We start from the raw sequence: 19,848 nt of genomic DNA, 5'->3' as shown, positions 1-19,848 counted from the left end.
GCTTTTGACGCGGCGAAAGAAGAAACGTCGGAAAATTTGAAAACGCGACTTAAAGAGCACGATTTTGGATCCATCGGGACAAGTGTTGGAACGATATATATTGGCCAGGCACGTAAACTAGTGGTAAGGCCGAAGCGGAGATAGAAGCTGTACTCGATGCCCGTGCAGGAGGTTCGAAGAAAATCCAAGTGCAATAAGATGGCGTCACGCACGTCAGACCTAGGGAAGAAGTGAGGGGTAGAGGAAAGACAGGAAAGAGGCAGGCCAGGCGAACGTCGCCAGGGGATTGCGGTGTGTGACAGAGAGTGCGAATACGGTGCTGTCATGTCTTCTTCGGACCTTAAGAACGATTACATTTCGATCACGGTGGTAAAACGTTGTGCGTGATCCATCGTCCAGTAACATCATCGATGCCTTTGTTCGGCAATAAGAGCTGTTCTCGTTCGACCGCGTTCGTTTCGAGAATACGAAGACGGAGTTAGTAGCGGCGGTAGTCGGTTACGCACCGTGTTCAAGAAAAAACAAACGTGCAACGATAATCGACTAGGAACTCGAGAGAGAGAACCTTCCTCTCGGTCCTGGACACGTCGAGGAGGAGGAGGAGGAGGAGGAAGAGGAGACGGAGGCGAACTGCCAAAGAGATGCGCGAGTTCAAGGTAGTCGTCCTCGGCTCGGGCGGGGTAGGAAAGAGTGCACTTACCGTGCAATTTGTTTCGGGATGTTTTATGGAGAAGTACGATCCGACGATCGAGGACTTCTATCGGAAAGAGATCGAAGTGGACAACTCGCCGTGCGTACTGGAGATTCTCGACACCGCTGGCACCGAACAGTTTGCGAGTATGCGCGATCTTTACATAAAGAACGGGCAAGGCTTTGTCGTCGTTTACAGTTTGACGAATCATCAGACCTTTCAGGACATCAAGGCCATGAAGGAATTGATAACGCGCGTCAAAGGTACAGAAAGAGTGCCGGTGTTACTTGTCGCGAACAAACTCGATTTGGACCATCAACGCGAAGTGGAAACTGCCGAGGGTAACAGTTTGGCGCAACTCTGGGGATGCCCTTTCGTCGAGGCGTCCGCGAAGAATCGCACAAACGTAAACGACGTGTTCGCGGAGATTGTACGCGAAATGAACTTCAGCCCCGAGAAAGAGAAGAAGAGCTACTGCTGTTGCAACGTGCTCTAATAATTAATCAAAATCCTGAACCAGGCTAACCGTGCCACGTTAGGTAAAGGAAATGTACGTAGTGGCTGATCGTGGTGTACTAGATGATTTGTCTAGCGACTACGCTGCTCTCTTTCTTGAGCCCAACCTTGGGCTTGTGCTGTGAATTCGCCAATCTGTAAGACTAATGTTACCCCGGATCGTACCGTGGATCTTTGTGAATTCAACTATGTCAAAGACTAATGCCGTCTCTTGGTTCTTTTTCTATCGGAAAATCACAGTCTGCTGTTCGGCTGGCTGTTAAATATTTTAATATACATGGATAGTATTATATGTAATATTATTGTAATATATAATGATAGATATAAGCGGGTAATGAAAGAAGTAACTCCGTCAGCAAAGGACCAATACTCGACAGAGAACGAGTGAGAAAAGGAGATAAAAGTGACATTAAGAAGAGGACACGGATAGCATCGAGGGTGATAACAGAACTACCCTGGGATAGTTGTTACTTGTTAACGGCATAAACCAAGCTCGATACATCTAGCTTTCTGCTCAATCTAAATGAGGCCACCGTCGCATATTTCTTTTAATCTGCATGCCTGTATTGCTCACAGGTTGGGTGCCGATTAATAGAGCGTCAAAACTATTTACAGATATCGAAGAGATCACTGTGGTGGCCAGCTGTTTGACATAGTAGAAAGAATTTAAACGACTGAGTAAATGTTATTTACAATGTACAGTCAGGAACTTGAAAGAAGATAGAAGGTCTTACATACGCATTGTGCAATGATATCCATTAACGATATATATTACCCGTGCTCAAACGTCAGAGGCTGCGGTAAAAGATACTTCTATAAGGGGTTCGAATGCTGTGTCATTAATGGTTCTGGAATCGAGTGTACAGTTCTAATAGTAAAAATACATTTTATTAAGGCAAGCATAGAGTATTGAAAACAATCCGCTAATGGCTAGAATTTTATATTCAGGACCATGATATTTGGATAGTCAAGTTCCATCTGGTTTCAGTATGATTTCGTTGCATACCAGATATTTATATTCTTGTTTCATTTTGGATTCGATTACTTGAAGTGGAAATTTGAAGCGCAACATCTGTTGCTTCGATCAACCAAGGTATAATTAAGGAAAAAATGTTGAAGATAAATAGAGAAGGAAGAACGCCGACGGAAAGGAGATTGCGGTAATGTTACAGTGGAACATTAGTACATAACGTCAATCGTAAACATAATTATAGGATTTATATGGTAAAGTCTGTACAATAGAAAACAAATACAAAGTCTTTATACAATTCTAATAAGTTTTATAGCCAATTTTAAACCAGCAAGAGATGGTTAGGCTTTGAAATTTGTTTTTCACGAAGGCTTGCTGGTACATTGTTCCCCTCAACTGCAAAATACATATGTGGTACTCGTAATAATATCCGATATATCCATTGCTTTGTACGTACAGAGAATCTCCTTTCAAAAACCAATCACCGTTAAGTTTAGTGAATGTAAACCGATGGATGTAAAAAAAAGAAGCAATGGACTCCCTTATAAGTAGCAGTAGGTCGTGTGTAATTTTTCTCGTGTGATCAAAATCATATTATCCGATGTTAAATACCGCTTTTATACCATAACAGTCATTACATTAGCTTGATATGTTACTATTTAACGCCACCATCGAAGTCATTAATTTCCGTGTGATCGCTGCACGACGTACCTTAAGCAAAATAAGGGTTGTTCGCTCGTCTATCGTTGATTTTTTTTTTTGTTTTTTTTGTTTTTTTTAACCGAAGGATATTGATCCTGATTTCTGGAAGAAAAAAAAATGTATTTATAGTTTGTATAATATCTACTTGTTCGTCTAGATTACCTGTCTTTCGGATCGATTACGATGTTGAATTATACACGAGCGATGCCGCTTCCCGGCCAAGCATATCCGAGGACCTTAAAGTCGAACTGAAAAGTTTAAAATGAACTGATGTACAGTATTTCTATCATTGGTAGTTAGAAGTGTCCGACGATATAGTTTTTGGGAAGAGCTATCGGTCGTACATTAATTCGTTTCTTTTTTTTTTTCAATTGTCGGTGCACTTTTAGAAACGTCATTTCGTAACGAGTACGCGTGGCTAGGTATTTCGTCTAATTTCGTGAATCGTAAAAAGTTTCGATATTGTCTAATTTTTCACAACAGTAAAATTTAAAGTTACAGATCAATTTTATTTTATAGTTTTCATTCTATAATATTTTAAGTAAAATGATATAAATATGAAAGAAAAAAATACTAACGCTATTTTTACCGCAATTTTATGCATAACTATTTCGATCAAAAGTTGTCTTTCGATAGAAATAGTGTTAAGATTCATTGGATCCCGGTGTGGTACTATAGAGTTAATTTCGAACATAACCCGTTTTAAACGACGGTAATTCTGTTTTTAATTCTGACGACAATGTGTCGCTGTTCATTCGAAAATATCATTTATCATGTTTAAAGCGGAAGAAAAAGTATCGAAAGTAGAAGAGATACAAGATAGCCTCGCGTATTCGATTGATGAATGGTGCTAATACGGTTCGTCAGTTTAAGATTGGCGGAGCGTATACCGACGTAGCGAATCGGCCAACCATTTCGTTACTGTACTCAACTAAACAGGCAAGAAAGAAAGGGTGGGGGGTGGGCAACACAGAATTATTCGTATCCACTACTTTTATCGCCCGGAAAATTCATAGTCTCGCTGTGATCCCGTAGATGTAACCGCAGTTTTTCTATTAAAAGACGACGATAATAACCGCGTATAAAAGCCTTTCAACGGCGAATCAAAGGGCCTCTTTGTGAAACGTGTAATCGCTCTCGCTCCATTATCGTTACGTTTTTTCCGCCCTCCCGGGTTTTTTGTGCTTCGCGAAAACCATGGATTGGCAAAATGCAAAAAAGAAATTAGAACGCTTATTAATTGGGCGCGGATAGCTCTCCAAGTAGTATACCACTCTGATGCACAGAAACGAATAAAGGAAAGAAAAAAAAAGAAGTTTCTATATTTGTATCGCTTCTGAACATAACGCACGTACACACACACGCGCGACATGCAACGTACACACATATATTCACATACACGCGTGTTTGTCCGCCGACGCGAAACCGCGTTTAAGAATATTTTTCTAAAGCATGCGCTGAGAAAACTTTTGTACAAGAGACGAAGTCAAATTGTCTATTACTTGGAAAGTTGTCTAGCGCATCGGAAGACGAGCTGTGTCTGAGTCAGCATATCAGTGTCAAGGACCAGATTTGTTTCGTTTACATCTTCGTTTCGGCCAGTAAATACTTCAGATTTTTTGAGGAAAAAAAAAAAAAATACTTGGGAAAAGAAAGCACAAGAATTCACCACCTACAAAACGATTCGCATACGATTTTATAATTAGATATAAATAAATAAATAAATAAATGAATATATATATACAATATATATGTATACATGCAGATTTGTTACGCAACTGGGTCACATTAATTCGAAAAACACCACGATTTAGATGTATATCGGCCTTTCAGTACTACCTGCGTATGATATTGAGTACGAAATACGTTATATTTTTTACAATGTGAAGAAACTGTAAATATTATAGCGTCGAATTATATATAATAATAATAATAATAATAACAACAATAATAATAATAAAAAGGAATACTGATAAACAATTATGACATTTGAAAAAGACAACAATTGAGAATAGCTTACAGTAAAAAATGTGCATTTCATTGACGAGTTTATGAAACACGATACGTTTCTTCGATTTTTTTTTTCTTTTTTATCGTCTTTCGTCGATCGCGTCGTTCTCGTTTCGACGGCTATGTTTCGCATAATCACTTGGGTAGACAAGAAACGGATACTCGAGACACTTAAAAACGACACCATCTGCGAAAAAATTTTTGTTTGCTGGTAATTTTAATCTCGCGTCCGTTTATTCTGACTCGCGTTGAGGAGGGAAATGCACAAAAAGTGTGCGCTATTTTTTACCCGTAATAATAATAAAAAAAAAAAAGAAGAAGAAAATAGAGTAAAACCTATAAGCATGTGTCGTTTGTGTATTTCTCTTTTCAACACCGGATGAAAATAAACCGAATATCGATAAGAAAGTATATTTTCCTCCTCTTTGTTTGAAAGGAAAATTTCAACAGTACAGAATTGAATAACACGTAGTATTGTTTCTTTAATTGTGTTTTAAAGTTCGTTGTATTTTTTTCCTTTTTTTAAATTTCAATAGATGAATTACCAGCATAATAATCTAGTCACTACAGAATTGTTGTAACTCAATGACATGGAAAAAAAAAATACACAATGCGTGCTTAACGAAGAAAATTTCTACTAGGAGAATGCAATACGTTACAACTGTCCTACTCTATCATCCAATTTATTCACTTTAATATTACAATTAACTTTTGAAACGTTGTTTTCTTATATAGCTTAGGCAATAAGTTAAATTAAATAATTCGATTGAATGTTTATATGTTTGTTACTATTATTATTATTATCATTATTATTAACAATGTTTAGAAATCGTAAGAAGAAAAATTGTAATTGGATTTTAAGGATGATAGGTTAACACAGAAATGAATTTCTTTTTACATTATGAAGCCAATTTTTTCCATGAAAACATTGGGATAGTCCAATGAAAACTATCCAAGTGATTTATCATGTCTCAATACTGGTGCACATTTTTTCTTTGTACGCAATTTTTTCACATTTTTTTATTACTAACCATTGTACTGGCATTTTGGCAATATCGCACAAATATAATATAGAATAAAAACAAGCAACAAGTTTGTTACTGATTGAAATATCCTTCACGATAAAAGAAAAATTAAAATTCCTATAACCCAATATAAACTTTGACCTATGTCATTTTTAATCTACTTTATTGATAAAAAAATACTGCAACTTTTTATTCAAATTTATAACACTCGTAGTTTGCACTCATATATTAAATTATTTTAATATCAGATTTCTTTATTTGGTTGAAGCGTCGTAAAATTAACGATTATTCTTCATTTGAGAATGTTTCGTAAATTAATATTTTTTAATCTAATTATTAGTTATTACGGTTATTTGAATTTCATTTATTTATATTTCTCTCATTATATATATTTCAATCGTACTAAATTAGAACTTTCGAAAAACAAATAGGTACCTTTCCGTGTATGAAATATTTCGTGCATCCATTAATGGTAAGTATATATATTTTATAATTATATAAAATATACATTACTTTCATCCAAGTCTAATGATGTTAACAAATTTTCAATGGAAGTGACAATGTATATTAATCTAACATTTATACAAGTAATTTTATTCAATTAATACTTTTACATTTGGAAACTCTAGATTGAAACAAAAAATGAAAATATCATTAGAACTATAAGTATATATTAGTGTTTATACATATACACTTTTTTATTAACAAATTGAAAATAATAAAATTTACAAAAATGAAATTTATAAATTAAATGTAAGAGAAAATCAATAATTCTTATTTATATTATACTTTTCTCGTATAATACTGTAAAGGCGACGAAGAACCTAATCCTAAAAAAATAGTAAATTTAACATCCCTATGTTTTCTAAAAATATAGTAAATTTAATTCGATACAAATAAATCATTCATCCTTCTGATACATTCGTAAGCTTCCGTCGTGGGGACCTTCATACAAGCAGAAATTAATTCGTAAGTTGCATAGGAATTAGACATTTTTGGCGAATGAGGTATCTTGCGAGTATTTTCGCCGTATTCGTAACTGAATTTGAAACATTGATCACAAAAGTGATAAAAAATATTTAAGACATTTTGCAAACTGTGCAAAGACACGTGTTGTGTATCGTTATTTAAATGTGTAAGGCAGGTAGTAAACAGATCCGCATAAGATGTATATTTTATACTGCTATCGAGCTGATTAAAATTAGTTATTAACAATTGGTATATTTGCTCTTCGTTTTTCATTCCTTCGAGCGACACGAACGTTTTAGAAAAACCTGTGAATGATTTAAATAAGAATGGAAACAAATCGTTTCCACCGATAGATGGATATTCTAAAGATAAACAACACGCCTCTATCGTTATGCGCAACAAGTCATTGTATGCTTCGATCTCATCGTTCCATCCGAAAGCAAACCAATATAGCATAGTGAGTTCTGAGGCTAATCTTTGATATTCGCTTTCGGTCGAACCAATAATCAAGTGACGCAAAAAATCTTCCCTTAGCAAACTCAAATCTGACAAATAGTTTCGTAGGTTCGCCGAAGTCTTAGGATCTTCTTTCAATCTATTTAATATAATAAAACACCGTCTTTCATAGTCTGTTACAATATCAATTACACTAACACCTTTTTGTATTAAATAACAAAGAGAATCAAAATGCATTTTGTCTATTGGTTCAATGACCGCTTCAATGCTATAGATTATTTCCTTTTTAGTGGAATCGGAAATTTTATAGCTCTTAATTTCTAAAAAGTATTTCAGTATTCTCATTATTTCGTTATGTATTTCACTAATTAAATGTTTTGAAATATTTGTATTTCTTCTCAAAAGTGACATTTTCTTTGCAAGAACTATTATCATGTCTTTGATATTTGTCTCTTTGGTACAATTAACTTGTAATACGCGAATGTTATTAAGAACAGAAATTATATTCGATTCGTTGAACGTACTATCCTTTAGATACGGTATGAAAACGTTATTTATCAAATCGTGTACTTTAATTACAGATTTGTCTAATAGAACTTTTATAAACTCCGTAAACTTTTTTCTATTCCATTCGATATTCTCTAGACAAATTGTTCTTAAAATGTTGATTAAAAGTATTTGATCGTTATCTTCTTTTATTTGCATAAATGGTGATAATAGAAGCATATCATCGGCGGAGATCATAATGTTTCTATATTGGCAATAACCAATGGTAATCTTTAAAAGAATAGTCATTACTAATTTGAGACTCTTTAAAAGAAACAACAAAACGATTTTCAAATTTGTCGATTTCTGCAAATTTGAGTTTCGTGAAATGAATTCGTTAAATGTTTCTTCTGTAAACGGAGATTCTAAATAATTTTTACCGTCGTGTTTCGCTAGATACGTCATTACAATTTCATAAATATCTGGTATATCTTGAAGCGATAATATTCTCGTAACCGAAGTATAACTAAACTCCTTTAAATCTTCTTCGATCGGCTGCTTAAGAATAAAAGTAAGATATTCTAAAAGACAGAAACAGTCGTCTTTATCTAGCAAAGATTTGTTTGTATAAACAAATTCAAGTATTGTCCTATCCCATTCTTTGTATCGACGCATCAATTCTTTCATAAACTCTCTTTTACCATTGCATATGGCATAGCATACTTCTTGTAAACTTAAAACAAAGTTTGATTGGTTGAGATCTGGTTTTGATGATAAATGTTGTAGACACTCTATTAAATGCGTGTTCTGTGATAATTCTTCGTCGTTCTGTAGCAGTTCTATAAAATAATAACATTCGTTTCCAATGGAACGTTGCAAAGAAATCATATTGTTTTCTTCATCGTACAATTCTACCCAAGTCATATACATTTTACAGTCTATATCCTTGACTTTATTGGACAATAAATCCATCAATTGTTGATTTAACGTCGTTATAGTACTTTCTATAAGCGTATTATCACACTTTATAAACGGTTCTTCTCCGAATGTAATGTTATATAATTTTTTATCATTTTCGGAGATATCAATTCCTTTCATTTTGTATTCAAAACATCTTTTTACTGTAACAATCAATTTTTTAAACATAATGCCATACTGGTTACACTCTTTTAAATTTAGTAATGTTGGTGGTGTTGAAGTGAATTTTGGATTTATTAACACCAACATGAAATCTTGAAAACCAATTAACAAATTTTGTATGCTTTCTCCAAGATTCGTAGACTGTACACCAATTTCCTTTAGATAAATAAATTTAGTATATACAGTCAATATAGTTTGATATATACTGTCTATAGATCTTTGAAAAGGTAGTTCTTCTATACATTTTTTAAGTATTTCTAGTACCTCTGTACACAGATCACACGGCATGTATAAAAACGACTGAATTAAGATCTTTTCATACTCCAGATTCCACAATATTTGTATCAATAAATACAAAGATATAGGAGGATACATGTCAACCAAATGTCCACTGACAATATCTTCCTCCAAACGTTCCTGATTCTTAAATTTGGTGTTTAACAATAAATATTTATATGACTGTACACACTTCTCGTTATTGACAGAAGCTTTATCTTTTATAGGTACATCGTAGGTCTCGAATATGTTCATTATTGATTTACATATATCATCGATTTGACCAATGTTTTCTGATGTTGCACGCGAAGTGAGAAACTGTAATTCTCCACATTCTTGATTCTTCTTCATAAAATATGTCTGAATTTTTTTGTCAAATTCATTCCACTCGTCCATTGTTGATGCTATTTTTGAATATATCAATTTATATGATTTCTTGAACTATCGTTGAAAATATATATACGTAAAATTTTCTGTATATAACAAATTGTTTACGATAACTTAGTAAAAATTTTTGAATCTCTGAAAATTTATTACAATTAGTATGTCTATCGACTAATAAGTTTCAAACAATTATAAACGTAATATACACGATTAATTAACACAAATTCGTATGATATGAAAAAGAAACATCATTACCATCAGCTTTTATAATAAAGTCGCAATATAATTTTCATCATTGGGTTTTTATTTTTGAACAGCGTTTTCGATATCAACTTAGATTAGCTTTATAAATTTCTATTTTTCTTTGCCCTCGTTACGTCACAGATAAATAACGTGCTAAAACACGTGTACTCTGAACAGATTTATTCATCAAAAAAAATGGTTCGTGCTTGGTATATGGACAACAGTGATACTGATCAACGACTACAACACCATAAAAAACCGCCTGAATTTCTTTCCCTGGAAGACTTGTTCAAAAGAACAGGAGTCGAATATTTTAAGGTTAGATCAAATTTCAATATTCATATAATATTGTTGCATGACACTCATTTACAACTTTACAATTATTTTGTTCGTCTTATACATGGCAATCATATAAAGTTTCAATTACTTCGAGCGACTACGAAAAGTAATTACCTTGAAATTTGATCGTATTAAAACCATATTTTAACGTAACAATGCCCATTTATAATTATGAATTAATTAATTTAGATCAATTGCAAGAACTACGAAAATGATGATACATTGAAGGAATTAAAAACAAAACGTGGTTATACGTACGAGGATGAAATAGAATGTTCCAAAGACTGTCTTCCTAATTATGAAGAAAAAGTAGGTAAAATTCGTTTAAAACGTATCTGCGACATATTTGAAATATGAATAAAACGTTATCTTAAATATTTCAGTTGAAGAATTTTTTTACCGAACATCTTCATACAGATGAAGAAATAAGATTAGTTTTAGATGGATCAGGATATTTTGATGTTCGAGATAAAAACGATCAATGGGTACGCATCGAAGTTACGACTGGTGATTTGATAATTATTCCTAGCGGAATATATCATAGATTTACTCTGGACATTAATGTAAGTATTTATCGTACGATCGAGTCAAACATTAAATTTTATTTATCATTAATTACTATTAATTTTCATTTTTTAGAATTATATAAAAGCAAAACGTTACTTCGTCGGAGAACCTGTTTGGTTGCCTTATAATAGACCAGCCGACGATATGGAATGCCGTAAAAAGTATCTCGATCGTTTGCATAATGATTTTCAAGCACAATTTGTTTAACATTTATTATCAAAGCTGCTGCTTCCAATAATATGTACCAGGGGTTAAAAATAGTCGTAATACTGATTTCGGTTCTTCAAACAGTTATGAGATTCGAAAATATGTTATGGATATATCGATTTCAATTTATACAGGTTTTGGGGTTTTGAATTCTAGATTAACTTTTTTGCAAATCATATTCATTTGTTTCAAATCAAATTCACCTTGTGGATGACTCAAAAGTGAAGTAATGTAATATTTTATTAGGCTAAAACAGACATATCTGTAACATTAACATTTTTTTGGTTTTCACAACAGTTTTATTTCAGAACCGATATATAACAGTTTGAAACTGTTATTTTTGGAATCGTTTCAACGATTGACATATATTTAAAAAAAAATATAAAGCAAATAAAACGAGTGTTCACATCGAAGTTCCATCTAATAATGGAAATAATATTTTAATACAGTAATAAAATTCTTATATATGTATATGTACATTCCATAATACAATAAAGAGTAATAAAAAAAAACATTTTTTTTTTAAACAAATTATTACAACTTCAAAATCACTGGGAAATTTTGTAGTTACATTTTATGTACGTAAATTATATATAACCATGTTTTACAGGTACTGGTTGTATTTTTTGTTCACGAGGCACATATTTTGCGAATCATATTAATTATGTATAAAGTTTTAAAATAAAAATTTCGTCGAAAATATTTACTATCGTCCTTAAATCATAAAAGTTATTAGCAGCTGTTTACAATTCACATTTTTTATTTTTAATAAATTATGTACATACATACAAAAGCCATTTTAGGCTAGTACTGAAACATTCGTAGTTTCTGTTCTTAAAGGTTTGTTTTAAATACGGATTTTCATGCACCTTCAACTCAAATTCGTAATCGTGTCAAATGCAAATATTTTTTATCCATTTGATAATACTACACAAAGTCAATGTCAGAATAAAAATAAAAACTAATATTAATTTTTAGATCCTAATTATATCGATTCAGTTCAGTTCACATTAAAAAATGTATTTTCCATATTTCGTGATGATTGGGACTTCATCCATGTAAATATATGTAAAAACTAAGTACTATTACGTCATTTAAATAAAAGAATTATAGGACGAGAGACTGCATATTAAAACAAAATTCAGCCTTTGTATTGTCTGTCTATTCAATTAAAAGTCAGCATTAACCGTAAAATTGCTTTCGATTTTGTCTTGCATGACCCCCCACTTTTGATATTCTCCTACTTTCTTTTCAAAAAAATTAGTTTTACCTTCTAAGGAAATGTGCTCCATGAAGTCGAATGGATTTTCAGACATATAAATCTGAAAATTGAAAAATACATTAGTAAATATTATTGCTACGTAAGATGACGTTTTTACACACCTTTTCACAACCCAGTTCAACGAGTAATCTGTCTGCAACAAATTCAATGTATTGACACATGAGTTTACAATTCATGCCGATCATTTCAACTGGTAAAGCGTCCGTCAAAAATTCTTGTTCAATTTCAACAGCATCTCTAATAATTGACACGACTCGTTTACATGACGGTTTCTGTACAATATGTTTAAACAATAAACATGCAAAATCACAATGTAATCCCTAAAAGAAAATTAAAATCTTTAATTAATATTTTCTGCGCGTATGTAGTCAAATAGGACATATGTTTATATGAATTATTTTTTTTGTTTTCATGTACAAAATTCATAACATTCTGTATATACTAACCTCATCTCTAGAAATAAGTTCATTACTAAACGTTAGTCCTGGCATAAGACCTCGTTTCTTTAACCAAAAAATAGCGGCAAAACTGCCACTAAAAAAGATGCCTTCCACCGCAGCAAATGCAACTACGCGTTCAGGAAAAGTAGCGGTTTCATGGTTTATCCAATTTAGTGCCCAATTAGCTTTCTTTGCAACGCATGGCAAATTTTCAATCGCGTTAAATAAAAAGTCTCTGTAAATATACAGAAAAAAAATTTTACCGATATTTATTTATTTACAAAATATGTGTTTTCTCGGGAGCAAATCACATATTTAATTTATTATTTACCTTTCTTTTATGTCTAAAATATAAGTATCGATCAACAAAGAATACATTTCTGAATGCACATTTTCCATGGCAACTTGAAAACCATAAAAGCAACGTGCCTCTGTTACTTGCACCTCCTGACTAAATCGTTCAACAAGATTCTCGTTAACAATGCCATCAGAGGCTGCAAAGAATGCCAACACATGAGATATAAAATGTTTCTCATTGTTATTTAAACGATTCCAATCTACAATATCCTGAAAAAGTACAAGTATTATAATTAATTACTATCCTCTAATTTGTTTAAAAATAGTAGATCTAGGGATTTCAGATTTTATTTTTAAAGTTATATACGAATATGTGAATATAGTAATGCCTTGGATATTGACCGACGTTCGGGATTGAAACTGGACAAACTTGAAGAGAGGTAGATCTCCAGGAAGGTTCCAGTATGTCTATTTCAGAGAATCTTACAAGGACTGCTGGAGATAGCAGTCAGTCAAGGGAAAATCATGACCAATTTCCAAAGCATCACTGTATATCCTAATTAAAAAGAAAACCGTATATTTATAAATAAAATATATACAATCAATATCCATAAATCTAGTGGTAAACATCCAAATAAAAGGCAGAAATTATACCTTCGAGAGATCAACTTCTTCTACAGTCCAAAAGGAAGCTTCAGCTTTTTTATACATTTGCCAAATATCAGGCCACTGTATGGGGAAGACCACGAATCTTCGAGGATTATTCTTAAGCAACGGTTCCAATTCTGGATTAAAATCATTTTCATTCATTTGTACTTTCCTTACAGCTTTGGTTTTAACCTCCTAATAAAACAAATAAATGTTACTTAAATCCTTTTTATGAGAAGTACAGTCTATTTAATGATATAATAGAATTACACGATTGTTTTATATTCATACTGTGTCATACAGGTAAATAAAAAGAATGACTTACCACACTTTTTGTGCAATTTACTTCAGAAATACTCAGCACAGCACATAATTTGCTAGGTGATAACTAAAAAAATGAAATTAATTATAGTAGCTGATAATATCAAAATTGTTTTGTGAATATTTGTGGTACGTAATATAACTCATATGTCTTTGTGCAAAGAAAAATAACTTGTCTGTTAAGTTACAATTGAATTTAGTATCTTACTTGCAAAAGATAGATAGATTATTCTTAATTACATTGCACAATTGCATGCAACAATTAGTAATTTATCATAAAGAACTATCAATACATAGGGGAACTGTAATACTAAGTTGTAACATTACATTAAATCATGATTATCTTACAATTAAGAGATACTATTTTTCACATAAATAAGAAATTGAATACAGTACTATAGATACTATACATGTAGAAGAGTAGATTTATTTCTTTTTACACATACCTATTTAAAGTTAACCTTTTACGTACCATGCCACATATATTTCATTAAAAGCAATACTTCCCTAGTTTCTTCAATCCACACATAAAAATATTTAATATCATTTATGAACATAATTCTTTCGTAAAATTTACAAACGATATTTTTCGACACTTGAATTACACTAAGCACATGTTAAACCGACGGATACTCATTCGTCTGCTACTTATAAATTAAAAACATTATTACTAATATCTTAATTCTTGCTATTATTTATAGCAACGTAATTTATTTCTCTTAAAAGATCGTATTTTATATCAAATTTTTACATTTCATAACGTTTCAAGTATTCCAAAAAAAAGAATAAAATAAATAAAATTGAAATTGTAAAAGATTTAATAATACATTTTTATCATAAGCACAGATACGAGAAAAATGACATTCAATGTTGTAATGAATTTAAAATTACTTAATGTTTACAAAATCTATGAAAGTATGTGAAAAATAGATTAATTTTGTTGATCGATATGTACTTGGTTTGTTCGAAAATATAAGAAATGTGTAATGCGTTATTTAGAATCAAAGTTACACGCAATTTGATCCAGCGACCAAGGATATAAGGATGAAAATTCGTCTGAAAGTATATTAATAAACTCACTTTTTTCTTTGGAGAAATGTCCTTAAGGCATTTACGAATATTTTGTTTCGTAGCAATTTGAAGTGGCATTATAAACGTTAATACTTGTCACAGAAAAGGCAAACTGAGAACAACTTTTGCGAGGACGTAATGAACAAGGTAGGTACTGTGTTCGTCGTGTATCAACTCCTCAACGTTAAAACTATGTTGTAAGTGTTCCTATTGGTGCTGATTCATTCTGCTTCGCGCCAAATTGTCATTGACCAATCAGCTGAGCATCGTTTACCGCCAAAACACATTAACCCGTATAATATCGAAATAAGCACATTTTTATGAACAATACCCATTCGAAAATCCATTAAAATAATTTTGTTCCAACTTTTTAAAACGAGTTATATTTTATAAACGTAATATACGAATATTTAGTTTCCCGCGTATTTTATAGGATTGCGCATGACGCAGAGAGAATTATCATATGTATAAGTTAGGTACCCATTTAATACATACTACGAGTCACAGGCGAACACGATTTTATTCAAATAATAATTATGTCTATTCGATCGATGCATTTCCTGCTAGATTATTATGAAACATTTCATTTCATAATTAAAATTATAATTTTTGTTGAACAAGGAACAGATAAAAAGTTGTGTGCTTATACAGAGATAGGTGAAATTCTTGCCTAAATAAAAATTAGAACGATGAGTGAAAAATAATCAACTTTTTATCTGTTCCTTGTCAAATAAAACTGATAATTTCATTAATAATCTTTGATGAAAAGTCTATCGCGAAAGATTATTTGGTTATTTAAATACGTAACTTATTCGTCAGCTGATTTAATTTGTTTGATAAATGACATTGAGCCCACCCCTTCGCTTCCACTAATAGTATGCATTCACATGCATCAATGTATGTGTATTATATTCACTCTAATATTTAATTCTTTTATGTAAAAGTCTGTAAAAGAAAATGTTTCTAATCGAATGTATGGTAAACATTTTTAGGTTTATTTAAACGAGCCTTGGTGATTATGTTCACTCGTTTAAATTTAATAGATTTAATAATATTTAATATAAGTATTCAAATTAATTGCAAAGTAGAGATTTATAATGTATAACAGTTTATGAAATAATGTTTCAACGTAAACAATTGTAAACTATATTAATGTTACATTTATACTATTTCATACATTAAGCAATAATGTATCGTAATTATACAAAATTATTTTATTATTGAAATTAATATGTAGAACGAAGATAGAAGATATAATATTTTTGACAACAATAAAATGTCAAATTTAAAAGAGCGCCATTTTATGTTATCGCGACAGATTTGGTTAATTGTATGCCTTTATGAAATTCGCTAATTCAAATATCAGCTTCTTTTAGTTCATATTCGCACGCGTAAATTATTCTTCTCAGGAAAATGTTTACCACGAAAGAGTAAATTTTGACAAATTACGGATAGATTGTGTTCGAGAACAGTTCTGTTTTAAACGCCTTGGATTTCGAGGTTAGTATCAAAGACTTAGTGTTTTGTTCCATTTGTTTATGATAATGAAATCACATCGAAGTTAAACGAAAAGTAATATTATATACGAATTATAGGTAAGATCTTATAAAAGAGTTTAATTATTTGTTTATTTCGCAATACATTTAACTGTTGCATTACAATGTAAACAAACGCTAAAATCTCTTAGTTATAATTTTGTATTGCATTTTAACATTACACAATTACTATGTAAATATTTAGCATTAATTACTTTTAGCAGAGAAAACATAGCAGTATGGCTCTACATACAGTACCTCCGAAACGGAAAGAAATTTACAAATACGAAGCACCATGGCCTTTGTATAGTATGAACTGGTCTGTTCGTCCTGATAAACGATTTCGTTTGGCTCTTGGCAGTTTTGTAGAGGAATACAACAATAAAGTACAAATAGTTTCGCTTGACGAAGAGACGTCTGAATTTAGTGCCAAAAGTACTTTTGATCACCCTTATCCAACGACAAAGATTATGTGGATACCGGACAGTAAAGGTATTATTTTTTGGTGAGATGTCTCTATATTCGTTTGCTACATTATTTATTTCTAGTTATTCTTTTATTTCTATAGCCGAAGTTAAGGACATAAATTAGGAAATTATGGAGCATCCCCTGTATTCCTTCAATTTAACATCATTAGATTATTGTCTTTTCGGGTCGTCATAAAAATTTATTTAGAATGAAAACGCACGAATTTTCCGTTCAACTTAACAAAATAATCGAAAAATCAAATTACTTTTTACGATTCTAAATTAATCCGTGCTTTGTATATCTTTTTAGGATTGTTTCCTGACCTCTTAGCTACGTCCGGAGATTATTTACGAGTCTGGCGGGCAGCTGAACCGGAGATTCGGTTAGAATGCGTTTTAAACAATAACAAGAACTCAGACTTTTGCGCTCCCTTAACATCTTTTGATTGGAACGAAGTGGATCCAAATTTAATCGGCACTTCGAGCATAGACACAACATGTACTATCTGGGGACTAGAAACGGGACAAGTTTTGGGTAGGGTTAATATGGTCACCGGACACGTGAAAACGCAGTTAATTGCTCACGACAAAGAAGTATATGATATAGCATTTAGTCGCGCTGGCGGTGGTCGCGACGTATTTGCATCCGTTGGCGCGGATGGTTCTGTAAGGATGTTCGATTTACGGCACTTGGAACACTCAACAATAATTTACGAAGATCCACAGCACACGCCGTTGCTGAGACTCGCGTGGAACAAACAAGATCCTAATTATCTTGCGACGGTAGCGATGGATGCTTGCGAAGTGATAATTTTAGATGTTCGGGTACCGTGTACGCCGGTCGCTAGGTTAAATAACCACAGGTACATTATACGTTTATTTTTTATTGGAGTAGTTTTTAATCTCTTTTTTTTTTCTACGCACCTGGTGTAATGGAGCACACCCTCTGTCATATATTAAGGTTCTCTTTCAATTTTTGTATCATCTTTTAGAGCAAGCGTTAACGGCATAGCTTGGGCGCCACATTCATCTTGTCACATTTGTACAGCGGGAGATGATCATCAAGCGTTAATTTGGGATATACAACAAATGCCAAGAGCCATTGAAGATCCAATCCTCGCTTATACGGCTGCTGAAGGAGAAGTGAATCAAATTCAGTGGGGCGCTACGCAACCTGACTGGATCGCGATCTGTTACAATAAAGCCGCAGAAATCCTTAGAGTATAAAAAAAGTATTTTCCATTAGGTTTTTATCTTTTCAGATGTAACAAAGTTTCTTTGCAAATTGTTACTTAAAAGTCATGGGATCATATCGTTTCATTTTAATACTTGTATGGAGTTATGCTTCTGCCCGTACTATTTTATCACTTTTTTGTACCTGTAAAATAAGCATGTACAAATACTGGTTATTTTTAAAAATATCGAAGAATACGATAACGGGAATACCTGAAAAATACGAAATCTATTACGATATAGTGCACGTGTATTTTGTAATGAAAAACTTATGCAAAATTTACGAAATGTTTCATCAATTTTAATGATTTGATAACGATTCAATTGGTTCAACGAGCCCATACGATCGGTATAAATAAGGTTGGATCGATCTGAAAATATCAAGTATATGTACATGTTAACTTAACAATAATGCAATGTGTTATCATTGTGTCACTGATATTTATGTATGTATTTAACGTCCTCAGGATTATCAAGCAAATGTACACATGATCGAGTGAAATGATGCAAATATAAAATAAGCTCATTGAACGGTAGTTAAAAATTAAATAATAGTATAAAATTTGTATAAGATCTCGTACATCTTCAATAATCGATAGATAAATATCATTGCATTCTGAAGATACACGATATATAGAGACTGACGCGTCACATGTATATTTATAATAATGTAAATGATCGTAATCGATGTATTTTATTTTGTAACTATACATCTCACAATGTATTTGAGTAAATTTAGGAAATTATAAATTTATCTGCTTCTTAAAGGGATCTTAAAATACCCTTATAAAATTCGAATAAGAATTTTTTATAAAGTGGAACAAAATGAAATATATCGATTACGTTATACCATTGTATATATGTTTATATTTACATATTTACTTGATTTTGTAGAAAATAATAGAATATAATAATAGGTTTTCCATACTCTCCAAATCTTATTCAAAATATATAACGAAAAATTATTATTATTATATTGTAGTACGTGTGTGTATTCATAATATAATAAGAGAGAAGGGAAACATTAAACTCTTTTATTACAATGACAAAAGTTATAGTGGTAGTATTGGTGATACTAGAATTAGTAACGAAACAACTTATGTGATAATATGATTACATACTTACGAGTTTTCAAAATCCTTAAGATGTAAGATTATGTCATGAAATTGTAATTAAAAGTAGTTTTTTTATACGTAAATTATTTAAATTAAATACGAAGTTGAAAATGCACTAACAATACATACATTCATTAAGAATCATATCTTCCATAGTCAGCATAATATGATAGGATTCATAATTGATATACACATCAAATGTTTAAAAAAAGCAGAATTTATATTGCTGTCCGATGTACCTTATAATTTACAGTTATGTAATGAGCGAGATGCATTATTTACAATAATGAAATGCGAGTACACGAGTCGGAATATTAGCCAATTAAAACATGAATTTTTTTGTATTAATCTCGTGTTTGTTTTTTAATAAAATATCTGACGACTTCACACAGCTGTAAGATCATACTATTATGTATTACCGCTACTTTAATAAATATGATTAACTCTGATACAGAGTA

At 31.9% G+C, this 19,848-nt stretch overlaps 5 protein-coding genes across 10 annotated transcripts; 3 read left to right on the top strand and 2 right to left on the bottom strand.

Annotated features, from left to right (window-relative positions):
- Positions 1-94: 94 nt before the first annotated feature.
- On the top strand, positions 95-6,333 carry Rap2l (Ras-associated protein 2-like). Its single transcript, XM_076775785.1, has one exon. The coding sequence runs from the start codon at positions 642-644 to the stop codon at positions 1,185-1,187; it is 546 nt and encodes a 181-aa protein (XP_076631900.1). The 5' UTR covers positions 95-641; the 3' UTR covers positions 1,188-6,333.
- Positions 6,302-10,018, bottom strand: LOC143347003 (uncharacterized). The gene is made up of 2 exons (XM_076775776.1): positions 9,881-10,018; positions 6,302-9,763 (listed from the first exon to the last, which is right to left on the bottom strand). Exon 2 carries the CDS (start codon positions 9,635-9,637, stop codon positions 6,797-6,799), a length of 2,841 nt encoding a protein of 946 aa, XP_076631891.1. The 5' UTR covers positions 9,638-9,763; positions 9,881-10,018; the 3' UTR covers positions 6,302-6,796.
- Positions 10,019-10,055: 37 nt separating this feature from the next.
- On the top strand, positions 10,056-10,981 carry Adi1 (acireductone dioxygenase 1). Its single transcript, XM_076775783.1, has 4 exons — positions 10,056-10,186; positions 10,397-10,516; positions 10,591-10,770; positions 10,847-10,981. The coding sequence occupies exons 1-4, from the start codon at positions 10,064-10,066 to the stop codon at positions 10,979-10,981; spliced, it is 558 nt and encodes a 185-aa protein (XP_076631898.1). The 5' UTR covers positions 10,056-10,063.
- Positions 10,982-11,562: 581 nt separating this feature from the next.
- On the bottom strand, positions 11,563-15,202 carry Rnrs (ribonucleoside-diphosphate reductase subunit M2). Of its 4 annotated transcripts, none has more exons than XM_076775777.1 (7): positions 15,050-15,202; positions 13,974-14,036; positions 13,655-13,843; positions 13,035-13,270; positions 12,710-12,938; positions 12,365-12,583; positions 11,563-12,303 (listed from the first exon to the last, which is right to left on the bottom strand). In XM_076775777.1, exons 1-7 carry the CDS (start codon positions 15,116-15,118, stop codon positions 12,151-12,153), a joined length of 1,158 nt encoding a protein of 385 aa, XP_076631892.1. In that variant the 5' UTR covers positions 15,119-15,202; the 3' UTR covers positions 11,563-12,150. The 4 variants fall into 4 exon arrangements, with proteins under 4 accessions (XP_076631892.1, XP_076631893.1, XP_076631894.1 ...); XM_076775778.1 differs by lacking the exon at positions 15,050-15,202 and adding an exon at positions 14,442-14,636 and having other exon boundaries at positions 11,564-12,303; XM_076775779.1 differs by lacking the exon at positions 15,050-15,202 and adding an exon at positions 14,416-14,633 and having other exon boundaries at positions 11,570-12,303.
- A 1,143-nt stretch (positions 15,203-16,345) lies between these two features.
- On the top strand, positions 16,346-19,839 carry Wap (DDB1 and CUL4 associated factor wap). 3 transcript variants are annotated; one of them, XM_076774899.1, is made up of 4 exons: positions 16,346-16,540; positions 16,800-17,067; positions 17,353-17,905; positions 18,035-19,839. In XM_076774899.1, the coding sequence occupies exons 2-4, from the start codon at positions 16,815-16,817 to the stop codon at positions 18,267-18,269; spliced, it is 1,041 nt and encodes a 346-aa protein (XP_076631014.1). In that variant the 5' UTR covers positions 16,346-16,540; positions 16,800-16,814; the 3' UTR covers positions 18,270-19,839. The 3 variants fall into 3 exon arrangements, with proteins under 3 accessions (XP_076631014.1, XP_076631013.1, XP_076631015.1); XM_076774898.1 differs by having other exon boundaries at positions 16,797-17,067; XM_076774900.1 differs by having other exon boundaries at positions 16,346-16,544; positions 16,802-17,067.
- Positions 19,840-19,848: the final 9 nt, after the last annotated feature.

This window comes from Colletes latitarsis, chromosome 10, assembly GCF_051014445.1.
Source record: "Colletes latitarsis isolate SP2378_abdomen chromosome 10, iyColLati1, whole genome shotgun sequence".
NCBI classification, from domain to species: Eukaryota; Metazoa; Arthropoda; class Insecta; order Hymenoptera; family Colletidae; genus Colletes; species Colletes latitarsis.
Note: the sequence above shows the minus strand (reverse complement) of the source record. Positions and strands in the feature narration are given on the sequence as shown.